The sequence below is a fragment of the Canis lupus genome, chromosome 2 (genome assembly GCF_048164855.1).
Source record: "Canis lupus baileyi chromosome 2, mCanLup2.hap1, whole genome shotgun sequence".
NCBI lineage: Eukaryota > Metazoa > Chordata > Mammalia > Carnivora > Canidae > Canis > Canis lupus.
In genome coordinates this window covers 28,303,174-28,315,642 of record NC_132839.1, presented here as the reverse complement: position 1 = coordinate 28,315,642, position 12,469 = coordinate 28,303,174, and the positions used below count along the sequence as shown (strand labels likewise).

General features: G+C 40.8%; 1 protein-coding gene across 5 annotated transcripts in view; it reads left to right on the top strand.

Annotated features, from left to right (window-relative positions):
* The window catches only part of CMYA5 (cardiomyopathy associated 5), an 89,529-nt gene that overhangs the window by 33,036 nt on the left and 44,024 nt on the right, over positions 1-12,469 (top strand). For all 5 annotated transcript variants that reach the window (XR_012015452.1, XR_012015453.1, XR_012015451.1 and 2 more), the window contains exon 2: positions 2,404-12,412. Coding sequence is in view for 2 of the 5 variants with exons in the window: in XM_072793747.1 (XP_072649848.1) it covers positions 2,404-12,412 (10,009 nt within the window). In the remaining 3 variants the exon portion in view is untranslated. The remainder of the gene's footprint in view (positions 1-2,403; positions 12,413-12,469) is intronic.

The following is a 12,469-nucleotide window of genomic DNA, read 5'->3' as shown; positions in this document are numbered from 1 at the left end:
AAGTTAAGGAAATCAGGATTTCAGTGGTCTATAAGCTCTTTCAGCAGACTGTTGGGAAACTCTGAGGTTTAAGAAAGGGGAGTAGAATGTAACTATAGGGATTTATGATCTCGGCCCTCAGCCTAATCTAACTAGGAAGTGTTTGAAGTGAGAAAAGGTGTATAGTACTTAAATTTCATAGTTAGGATTGTTTAGGCCAGTGATTTTCTATTCTGCTTTAGATTGGAGTCACTTGGAGTCACTTTAAAACATAAAAACACAGCAAAGCTGAGACCCTACCCTAGTGTAGTTAAATCTGAGTCTTTGTGGGGAGGGGTATGGGATAGCATCATTATTTTTAAAAAGTTTCCTACTGTTGATTCTAAAATATGTCCAGAATTAAGAACCACTGACATAAGTAGTGATTGATGATTAAAAATTATTAGTAAGGAACCTAAGTTCTAACTGTGTATATTTCAGAAAGTTAGTAATTAGTATATACGTGTGTGTGTGTGTATGTATATATATATATATATACTTATATATTAATACTTATCAAAATTAATACTTAATTTAATACTTAAACCTAGTGGTATTTTAGCATAGAAAGGTTTTTTTTGTTTGTTTGTTTTTGTTGTTATTGTTGTAGAAAAGTATATGCCAGTCAGGATTTTTTTTTATTATTAAAAGTAGTTTGTAAAATAAAAAAATAAAAAAATAAAAAAATAAAAGTAGTTTGTTTATCGTAAATTATAGCCATATTCTTAGAAGCCTATAGCCCTTGGAGTTTTAATCTGCAACTTAATGCTTATGAAGTAAAGGCAAACATGATTGCTGAACTGATCAGGAATAATAACCCTGGAGGTTTTTAAACTAAGCCTTGAAGAGGAGATAGAATTTAGATATGCAGAAAAGGTGGAGTGAGATGAGGGATAAGAATTATAAATGGAGGGATCCCTGGGTGGCGCAGCGGTTTGGCGCCTGCCTTTGGCCCAGGGCGCGATCCTGGAGACCCGGGATCGGATCCCACGTCGGGCTCCCGGTGCATGGAGCCTGCTTCTCCCTCTGCCTGTGTCTCTGCCTCTCTCTCTCTCTGTGACTATCATGAATAAATAAATAAAATTAAAAAAAAAAAAAGAATTATAAATGGAGGGGAGCACCTGGGTGGCTCAGTCGGTTAAGTGTCAGCTTCGGCTCATGTCATGTTCTCAGAATTTTGGGATCAAGCCCCACTGTCAGGCTTCCTGCTTCTCCCTCTGCTCCCACCCCTCAGTCAAGTAAATAAATAAAATCCTAAAAATATTGTAATTGGAAGAATCTGTAATATTGTAAATGAGCACCTGGGAGGAAGAGGTATAAGAAAATTTCAGAGAAGAGTGCTGCAGAGTCTGAGACAGAGGCCCCTTGGCAATTGAAGGGGCAGCCAAAGCCAGCTGTCTCTTGAGAGCATATGAGAGCAGCCCAAGGAAACCATCTTTTCACCTGTAGCAGTTGAAAATGGGTATATCCAGATTCCTGATGATGTGTGGAAAACTGATTACAGATAGTGTTCAGTGAACACTAATTATATGCCAGGCCCTTTTCCTGGGTACTTCATGTGTATTAACTAATTTAATCCTCACAGCAACCTGGAGAGGTAGGTTCTATTATGATCCCTGACTTACAAATGAGGAAATGTGCAGCCCGAAGGCTGTTTGGGGATGTCTCTATGTTTTTCCTGTATGGCTCTGATCCAGAGTCCACATGATGTATTTACTGGGCAGTGAATTATATAGTTAAAATAGAAATGTACAAGGTAGGAATAGGGTGAAAGTGGGTCTTGGAAATAAGGTCAACTAGGGATCATAAAGTTAAGTATTTTGAACTTTTTGTTTCTACAAGTATGAGGAATTTACTGGTATTTTAAAAGCAAGGAATGGGATGCTGAAAAATTGTAGTAAAGTTGGTCTGGAAGGATGAGTAGGGTAGGTTAAGGATGGAGAGTGTAGGAGGTAAACATTAGGAAGCTAATGAAATAAACTAGAAATGATATGATAAAAAGCTAGGTCAGGGTGTGGTAGTAGTAACAGGGAGGGCACAAATGATGAAGGCCTGTGATGAAGGTTCTGGTGACCACAGAGTGAGCCTAAGTGATTGGGTGAGCCACGGGAGGTCTGGGGAACAGTCCCAATTAAGGTAGGAAGTGAACTGAATCATTCCAGCTGGGATGTGTTATTATATTTCATGTCCTGACTTCAAGTTTTAAACTTTAGTTTGCATACTTACCCATTTTTGATATGGATGTCAATATTTGTATACTGTAAATTTCACATTAATCCATTACCTAGTAAAAATAGGATATTGACTTGTTTCCATGTATAATTAATATGCTGTTATTTTATTACTAATATATATGATTATTAATAATATTATTGCTTACTTTAGTTTATCAGACCAAGATGAAGAGGGCAAGACCAAGCAGAAGTGTATTATATCTGACCCCTCGTTTTCCATGGTGACGGTTCAACGGGAAGATAGTGGAATAACGTGGGAGACCAATTCAAGCAGGTCTTCTACTCCTTGGGCCTCAGAAGAGAGTCAAACTTCGGGTGTGTGTAGTCTGGAGGGGTCAACTCTGAATTCCCCTCCAGGAAATGTTTCCTTTATAGTGGATGAAGTTAAAAAGGTTCGGAAAAGAGCACCCAAGTCAAAGCGTGGCTCACCATCACTGCGTCGGAAAAGCAACAAAAAAAGAAATTCTCTTGAATCTCAAGATGTTCCAGCAAACACAAAAGATAATTCTTTAATTTCAGAAAGCCAGGTACTAAAGACCCAGAAAGAGAAGTCATCTACTGGCATTTATGATAAAATGAGAAAAAAGAAGACCACCTCAAGTACACCTCCTATTACCGGGGCAATATACAAAGAACACAAGCCCTTAGTGTTAAGGCCAGTCTACATAGGAACAGTACAATATAAAATTAAGATGTTTAACTCAGTTAAAGAAGAATTAATTCCTCTACAATTTTATGGAACATTACCAAAGGGTTATGTAATTAAAGAAATTCATTATAGGAAGGGGAAAGATGCATCCATTAGTCTAGAGCCAGATATGAGCAATCTTGATTCTAATATAGTTTCCCCAACAGGCAAATTAGTAGCCCAAAGCATAGAAGATGATAAAGTAAAAGAGCTTGCTTCACCCTGGAAAGCTGCACTCTCTAAAGGATCAGAGTCCTTGACCTCCATATTCAGTCATGAAGATAAAAAGAAAATTTACGTTGATTCTCCCCTAAAGGCCACATCTGTCACCAAGCACACAGTTTCTTCTCATGCAAGTAATGACACAGCAGAACAAGAAGTACAGCTCAGCCCTCCTCAGTCAGTGCCACAACAGCCAGGCAATGAAGCAAAACTCCTTGAAATGGAGCCTTCCTCTCCTATACCTGATACATCTACAACTGGGTTCCTGGAAACAGCAAAGGAAGAATTTGAGCCTGATTTACAAGAAATTGTGACTTCAGAGCATGACTTTTCAATCTTACCACCTTTAGTGGATGAGGTAAAGAAGGAAGATGTGTATTCTGCTGACCATTCTATTTCACTGGAAGCAGAAAAGGATTCTCTGGAAACAGGTGCACTAGGCTTGGCAGCATCCATCCAGGAAGATTTTGGCATAGAGACAGAAGACCTGACTTCACCAGAAAGGGCAGAAGCAGTCTCTGAACAACAAACCCCTCCTCATCTGGATGTCAAAGGAATGCAGAAAGAAAACATTCCTGAGCCACCCATTTCTCTTTCTGAACCTCCAGTGTTAGAGGAACCAAGGAGAGAAGAAGTAGAAACTTCTCTACCAATAGCTGCTACCCCTGAACCTGAAGATTCTAATTTAGTGGAAGAGGAGATCATAGAACTTGAATACCCAGAGAGTCCATCTATTTCTGAGAAGCCCTTCCCACCATATTTGGCCCCTGAAGTGGAGCAGAAAGAAGAGAAGATCTTTTTACCATCACTGAAAACATCAATACCTGAACATGTCGCTTCATCTGAGGAAGAAAGAGAGGAAAATGAGTCTGTTTCTACTGATTCTGCTTTTGTATCAGAATATTCAGTCCCACAGGATTTGAACCATGAGCTGGAGAGGCAAGAAGTAGAGTCAGTTTCTCCATCCACTGTAAAAGGTGTATCAGAACATGCAACTTTTTCAGAAGAGGAGAATGAGGAATTTGAGACTTTAGCCTCTGTGTCTGAACGCTCTCTCTCACCATCCACAACTGAGCAGACCTTTGAATGCCAGGCCCCACTATTTTCAACTGCTACATTAGAACAGGGGGTCCTGTCAGAAGTAGAGGACCTAGGAAGTGAGCATTTCATACCAGACTCAGCATCGACTTTCCAAAATGCAGTTCCACCAAGTGCAGTACAGGAACCCTCTAAGAAAATAATTGATGATGTGTCCCCATTAAAATCAAAGGGTATTTCTGAGCACATGATTTTGTCAGAAGAAAAGAAGGAAGACACCGGATTATATTCCCCAGATGTGGCCTCTGTCTCTGAACACTTCCTCCCACCATCCACAACTGAGCAGACTTCTGAATGCCAGGCCCCACTATTTTCAACTGCTACATTAGAACAGGGGGTCCTGTCAGAAGTAGAGGACCTAGGAAGTAAGCACTTCACACCAGATTCAACATCGACTTTCCAAAATGCAGTTCCACCAAGTGCAGTACAGGAACCCTCTAAGAAAATAATTGATGATGTGTCCCCATTAAAATCAAAAGGTATTTCTGAGCACATGATTTTGTCAGAAGAAAAGAAGGAAGACACCGGATTATATTCCCCAGATGTGGCCTCTGTCTCTGAACACTCCCTCCCACCATCCACAACTGAGCAGACTTCTGAATGCCAGGCCCTGCCATTTGCAGCCACTTCATCTGAACATGTGGTCCTATCAGAAGAGACAGTAGAAATGGAGTACACACCCTCTTCCACCTCAACTTCTGAATTTTCAGTACCACCATATGCAACACCGGAATCACAGGAAGAAGAAATTGTCCACAGATCCCCTTTAAATCTAAAAGGTGCCTCTTCACCCACGAATTTCTCAGAAGAAGAGCAAGAAGACATTGGACCTTTTTCTCCAGACTCGGCATTTGTGTCAGAATTCTCATTTTCACCCTATGCAACTCAGGAAGCAGAGAAAAGAGAATTTGAGTGTGATTCTCCAATATGTTTAACATCACCATCTGAGCACACTATTTTATCAGATGAAGACACTGAGGAAATTGAACTTTTTTCACCAGACTCAGCATCACAAGTTTCAATCCCACCATATAGGATCCCAGAAACAAAGAAAAATGAATCTGAGCATGATTCTCTGGTAACTGAAATATCTGCTTCCGGATATTTTTGTTCTTCAGAAGCAGATGAGGAAGACATTGTGCTGACGGCTGCCACACCCGTGCCTGAGCACCTGAGTTCATCACAGAAGCAACAAGACAAACCTTCCCCTTCAATGTCTGCACCTGAAGACTTGAGACCTTCCACAAATAAAAGGGAGATCACGGGAGTTCAGCCAGATGCTCAAACAACCTCAACATCTGTATCTGAATATCTCATTTGGACACAGCAGCAGGTGACGCGAGCATTCTCAGAATCTGAGTCTGAAGACTCGATTTCACCATATTTAACCAGTGAAACGGAGAAGGGAGAAATTCAGACCAGCTCGTCAGTAGTTGCAACACCTGTTTCTTTACCTGCACAATCATTACCAGTAAAGGAAGACACCAAGCCTGTTTTGCATTCTGCTCAATATTCAGTTTCACCTGATTCAGTTCATGCACTTCCTAAGGAACAAGAAGCCAAAGCATCGCTCACTCCGAAAGCTGCAAATGAACAGATGGCTTTGTTAAAAGTTAAAAGTAAGGAAGAAATTGTGCCTGATTCTCAAGAAGCTACAGCACATATATCACGGGATCAAGAAATGGAGCCTCAGCCTCCAAATGTTCTAGGGTCTGGAATGAAATATTCAGTTCTGCCTGACTCGGTAGATGAGCCAAAGAAGGATGTAAAACCCAATTTAGCTCCAAATGTGACATCTGAACTAGAACCGAGGATGTTGTCAGAGAATGAGCCTGAAGTAATAAAACCATATTCACCTCTAAAGGACACGTCTTTGTCTGGACCTGAGATTTTATCAGCTGTAAAAATGCAAGCGAAACACGACCCTAAAATAGCTGATACATCTAGAGCATTGCATTCAACTCCACCAAGAGTGCAAGAGGAAACGGAACCTGGACCGCCTGCACCAGAATTTTCAGAAGAAAGAAAGGAAGAAATTGAACCCAGTTGTTCAATAACTACAACCTCTGTAACTCAGCATGATTCAAGCTTAACCAAGTTAGCAAGAGAAGAAACCCCAACAGATTTATCTTTTACCATGCCTATAGAACATCCAGTCGTAACAGAAGTAGAAAAGAGTGAATTAGGAAGTGGTTTGCCACCACTGGTGACATCTATAGATGAGGATTCACTTTTTAAAGAAGAAAAGAAGGTAGCAAGGAAAACTACTTCTCCCACTGAAACTGCTGCATCCGAACGTCCAGCTTGGTCAGAAGCAGAGAAAGAAATTAAATTTGATTCACTTACAAGAATATCCTCTCTACCAGAGCATTCTTTGTCCAACGTAGAAACTGAGGAAGTTAAACCTGGGTTGCCAATAACCAAAGCATTGTCTTCTCAGCGTTCAGATGTATCAAAGGATGAGAGGGTAGAAAATGAACAAGGTCTTTCATTTGCAACAGTCCTCAACTCTGAGCAACTGGTTTTATCACAGAAAAAGAATTCTGTGTCTGCTTCAGAGGTGTCAGGTCCTGAACATGTGCTTTTGCTCAACAAAGGTGGTGAGGTGAAGAAAAAAGAAATTGAACTTCCTTCCTCACAAAACATGTCACCTGTACCCAAACATACAGTTCTAAAAGACAAAAATGAGGAAATGGAAAGTTCTTCTCCTGAGCTGGAAAATTTAGTGTCAGCAGACTTAACTTCAACCCCCAGAGATGATAAGAACAGACAGACAGTGGAGCCATCTTCCACAGCTCAGGGAGATTTCCTGTCAGAAAAACAAGATCTTTCTCTGGCAGAGCTTTCTTTGGAACTTGAAAAGAAAGACAGGCCACACCAAGTATCAGAATTACCAAGCGCTGAGTCAGAATTCACTTGTAGTTTAGGTGGGCAAGATGGATCCATAGATACAAAACAAATAAAATCTCCCATAACTGAAACAGAGGATTCTGTCTTAGAAAAGGGCTTCGCTGAGTTTGGGGGCAGAGGAGAAGGAAAAGAAGAAAACAGGGAACATCATGTGCCAGCTACAGTCGACCCCAAAATTTCAGAGGTTTTATCATGCCTAGAGGAGGAGCCTCAGATTCAAGAAGTTAAATATTTCTCCCCCAAGGTAGTCAGCTTGGGGTCAAAAGAAGCATTGACCCCTCTAGTTGAAGGAGACAGCTTCAAAGAACTTCAGCCACACACTTTTTCTTTAAAAGGATTATCAGAGAAGTTGAACCATTTGGCTGACATTAAAAGTGGAGAAAAGCAAGAAATAAGCCCATTACTGTCAACAGGAATTCCGAAGACACAAGTGATAGGAGACGCTGAAATGAAACCAAGTGAAGAAAGAGACCAACCGAATTTATTCCGTGTGCCCCAGAGTATAATAGAACCATCAGAGGTAGTTTCTTCTGACCTCCTTGAGGAACAACAGAAGCCCGGAAAAGCACTTCATTCAGATCAAGCTGTTAAATTACCTGATGTAAGCATGTCTTTTGCAGATAAACAAGATCTAGGTGTTAAACAGCTCGAGGCTGCTCTGCTGGATAAAGACCATACATGTGAGACTGGAAAGCAGCCTCTGCCACATTCTGAAGAAATTCCTTTATCATTACAAGAGCCAGTATCTACACTCAGTGTCACTAGTGGTGACATGGAGGCCTTATCAACTAAAATGTACTCTTCTGAAGAAATAAAGTTGGCCCCCAAACCAAAATCTTTAGTTCCAATTGGAAATGTAGAGATAAATGAAGCAGAGGGGAAGCAGATTTTCTCTTTTATCAGAAGTGAAAGTATGATACTGGAGAAAGTAAACACAGAATCTTCCAGGCCTTGCAAAGAAGTCAGCCAGGAAGAAATCAAACTACCTTCTGAAAGAATCTTCCAGAAGCCAGCATCCGGCCCATCAATGGAAGAAATCAAATCAGAAACTATTCCTTCTTCCGCCAAAGCAGCCCATTTCCTAGCAGAAGATGCAGAACTTGCCTCAGGCAATGAAAAAGAAGCACACAGAAGTATATCTCCTTTACCTGGAGAGAAGCCATTAGAAGAAGCAAAAATGATTCAGTCAAAGGCTGTAGATGATGTTAATGAAAGTGGGAAGCCAGCATCCGAAGTGAAAATACCCACACCAATAAAACCCCTCTCCTCAATCCAAGACAGTGAAGAACCTCAGCCCACAGAGCCACCTGAGGTGACACAAAAGTTGCCTGAGCAGCCAAAGGCAGTTGAGCCAGTCCTTTCCGAGGAGAAGGGAAAGAAAGGAATTTTATCTTTCACATCATGGATGTCCAGTTTGTTCTTTGGATCAAGCACTTCAGATAAGAAAGTTGCTGAAAAAGATTTAGAAACTCAGCCAAGTCCATCTGTAGACAAAGCAGTGCCTATGGCAGAGTCTGAAGGAGCAGCTCCAGCTGACTTTAATGCAACCAAGAAACCAGCTGATCATCTGTTACCAGAGGCAAAACTTAAACCTGCTGAAAAATCCAGAGGTACTTTAGTTAAATCTGGTGAAGGCCGAGACTCTGAAGAAAAACCCACATTTTTATCAAATGTGGAAGTTTTACAACAGCCAAAATCCATCTTTGAGGTGTCTAGTGAAGATTATGGGAAAAAAGAAATCCGAGACTATTCAGAGGAAATGGACCTAAACTTGGTAGCTGCTTCTGGTGATGGTGAGGAACATCATGAAATTCAATCTTACTCTCCCATGGGTGAGAAATCCAATGCGGACGAAGTGCAAAATGCTGTTCCTCTTCACATTACTGATAGTAAAAAAGCTCAGAAGCCAGAAATTTCTGCTCCATCTAAATGGAATATTTCTATTCTTAGGGAAGAGCCAAGAAGTGATCAAAAAGAAAAATTACTCTTTTCATTTGATGCAGTAGATAAGGTGCCACAACAGCCAAAATCAGCCTCATCTAGCTTCACAAGTAAAAATATCACGAAGGAATCAGAGAAGCCAGAGACAATAATTTTGCCAGTAGAAGAATCTAAATGCAGTTTAATTGATCTGGGTGAAGACAGGCTGAAGAAAGAAATGCTAAAACCTACTTCCTTGAAAATTTCTGAAGAGGAAACAAAACTCAGGTCTGTTAGCCCAACTGAGGAGAAAGGTGACTTGGAAACCAGATCATATTCCTTGGCAGAAAGGAAGGTACTGGCAGAAAAGCAAGAAACTGTGGTCCCATTAGAATTTAGAGACAATAAAATAGGGAAGGCACAGATTGCACATGGGTCCAGCCCTATTAAATTGGAAGAATCAAAAGCTGCAGCCGTGCTGCAGCAAGTCTCTCAGAATGAAGACCACAAAGAAAGATACACAATAATGAAGCAGGAGAAAGAAGAAAAACAAAAGCTGTCACAAGTATTTTCAGAAGGAAAGCAGCAGCAGGAAATTCAGCCTTATTCTGTGAATGTAGTTAGGTCTGTGCCTGAAGAATCCAATATCTCCTTATGTCCTTCTTTGGATGAAACTCAGCCATTTTCATTAGTTAAAACTGTATCAGTTACTGAAAAATCAGGAACAGTGCTCTTAGAGGCTCACCCGGAGATCAGGGAAACAAGGGCAGTAGGAACTCAACCACATTCAAGAGAAGAAAGTAAAGTTTTGGTGGAGAAAACTAAGACTTTCCTTCCAGTGGATCTTCCTTATCCTGATGAAAGAGATAGCCACTCTTTACCTCAGGAAGGAAATCTGACACTGGAAAAGTCAAGCAGGGATACGGCAAGTCACAATGAAGAAAAGGGCCAGGACACAGTGGCAGAGCCATCAGAAGGTAGTTCAATAGATATTACAAAAGAAAGTATGAAACAAGGATCTCCATCTAAAGAGTCTGAAAGGATTTTAGATCATCCTTTTGATGAAACAAAGAGCTTAGAAACCCCACCATATTTGTTGTCATCTGTGAAATCACAAACACTTGTTTCAGGAACTTCCCCAGAAATTAGTACAGTGAAGAAACAAGAAATGTCACTGTCAGAATTGACTCCAGAGGGGCATACAGTCCATACTCTTCAAACATCTAAAGATCTAACATCTGAAATGTTTAAACAATCGGTTCTTGTTTCAAAGCACCACATGGAGGCTGAGGAAAACGCCCATGTAAGTGAACCAGGCTCTTCAGCAAGCAGCAACTATGCTCAATTTATAAAGAATGCATCAGCAATCAATGCTGGTAGAATGGCTCCTCCTAGAGAAATATCCGAGAAGCCTGGAGACACGTATGCAAAAGATGAAGACTTTGCAGTGACTAGTAAGCCAGCAGGACTTTCAGAAGATCAAAAGAGTGCTTTCAGTATTATTTCTGAAGGCTGCGAAATATTGAATATTCATGCCTCTGCATTTATTTCTTCAGTTGATCAGGAAGAAAGTGAACAAATGCAAGATAAGTTAGAATATTTGGAAGAGAAGGCTTCCTTTAAAACTGTATCCCTTCATGACCGCAGTGAGGCAGTTTCTTGCCATAAATCATTAAAGACTACGTTAGAAGATTCTGATCAAGTTACATCACTGCAAGAAGATAAACAAAAGGAATCTCTTACCCTGAAAGGGGAGATACCCACAGATTCAGAAACTGATGATTTCACCCTTAATCAGCCCACAGTTCCCAGTGAAGAAGATTATTTTGAAAAATACACATTGATTGATTATAACATCTCCCCAGACCCAGAAAAACAAAAAGCTCCATGGAAATCAAATGTTGAAGTGGAACTCCCAAAGGCAGTTACGGAAGAGACTGTCCCTTTCCCAGAAAGTTCAGAGGAAAGTGCCCTGGAACATGAATATGACTTGGTGAAATTAGATGAAAGCTTCTATGGGATGGAAAAGGACTACAGCAAGTTATCTCACCCAGAGACCCAGAAGCCTTTGGATACCCGGCAATCAGCTGACAAAGATGCTGCAAAGAGCATAAATAGAGATGTGGACTTAAAGTCACCTGGAATGCCTTTATTTGGTGCAGAAGAAGGAGTTTTGTCACGAACCCAGATATTTCCTACCACCACTAAAGCCATTAATCCAGAACTTCTGGAGGAGCCACCTGCACTTGCATTTTTTTACGAGGACCTATATGAACAAGCAGTTGGAGAGAAAAACAAGGAAGAGGAGACAGCTTCTGAAGGTGACAGTGTGAAATCTGAGGCATCACTTCCAAGCAGGAATTCTGACACTGATGATGGAACAGGAATATATTTTGAGAAGTACATACTCAAAGATGACATTTTCCATGACACATCTGTAACTCAAAAGGACCAAGGCCAAGGTCTGGAAGAAAAAACATTTGGTAAGGATGATTCATACCAATCAATAGCTGTAGAAGGGGACATTTGGGGGAGGTCTGGAACTATTTTGGGGGAGAAGAGTCTGGAAGAGAAACAGAAAGCTACTTATGGGGAAGGAGAATCAGTAGGCCTTTTGGAGACCCTTGACAATGAAGCTCTGCAAGGGAAAACTCCCATCAGTGAGGAAGTCACAGTGGTTACCCAGATGGTAAGCTATGCAGTTCCATTTGAAGACACCCATCATGTCCTGGAGAGAGCAGGTGAAACAAGTAGTCAGAATAATGAAGCAGCAAGTGCAAGTCCAGAAGTCAATCTGAATGTCCCAGTGCAAGTGTCCTTCCCAGAGGAAGAATTTGCATCAGGCATAACTTGTGTTCAAGAAACACTGCAAGAAGAACCTAAAATAATGGTCCCACCGGAGCCAAGTGAAGACAGACTTCACAGCAGCCCTGTTCAGGATGAGTATGAATTTGCAGAATCCCCGAATTATGAAATGGTTGCACAAGACACTTTATCAGAGGAACTGTATTCAGAACCCACGCCTGAAGATGTGTTATCTCAAGGAAAGGAGTCCTTTGAACACGTCAGCGAAAATGAATTTGTGAGTGAGGTGGAACAAAGTATGTCTGCTGAACAGAAGGAGTTGGTTAGAGAGAAGACAGAACAAGAACAATTATCCTCAGAGTTAGCAACTGAGAAGGAACAAAAGGAACTGAAAAAGTCCCAGATTGACACATACTGTTACACTTGCAAAAGCCCAATTTCTGCAGTTGACCAGATGTTTGGCATGCACAAAGACCATGAGGTTGCAACACTTGATACAGCTATAAGTGCTGTAAAGGTAAAAAGATTTTAAAGTATATAAGTACATAATAATACATTTACATTTAATTTTTTT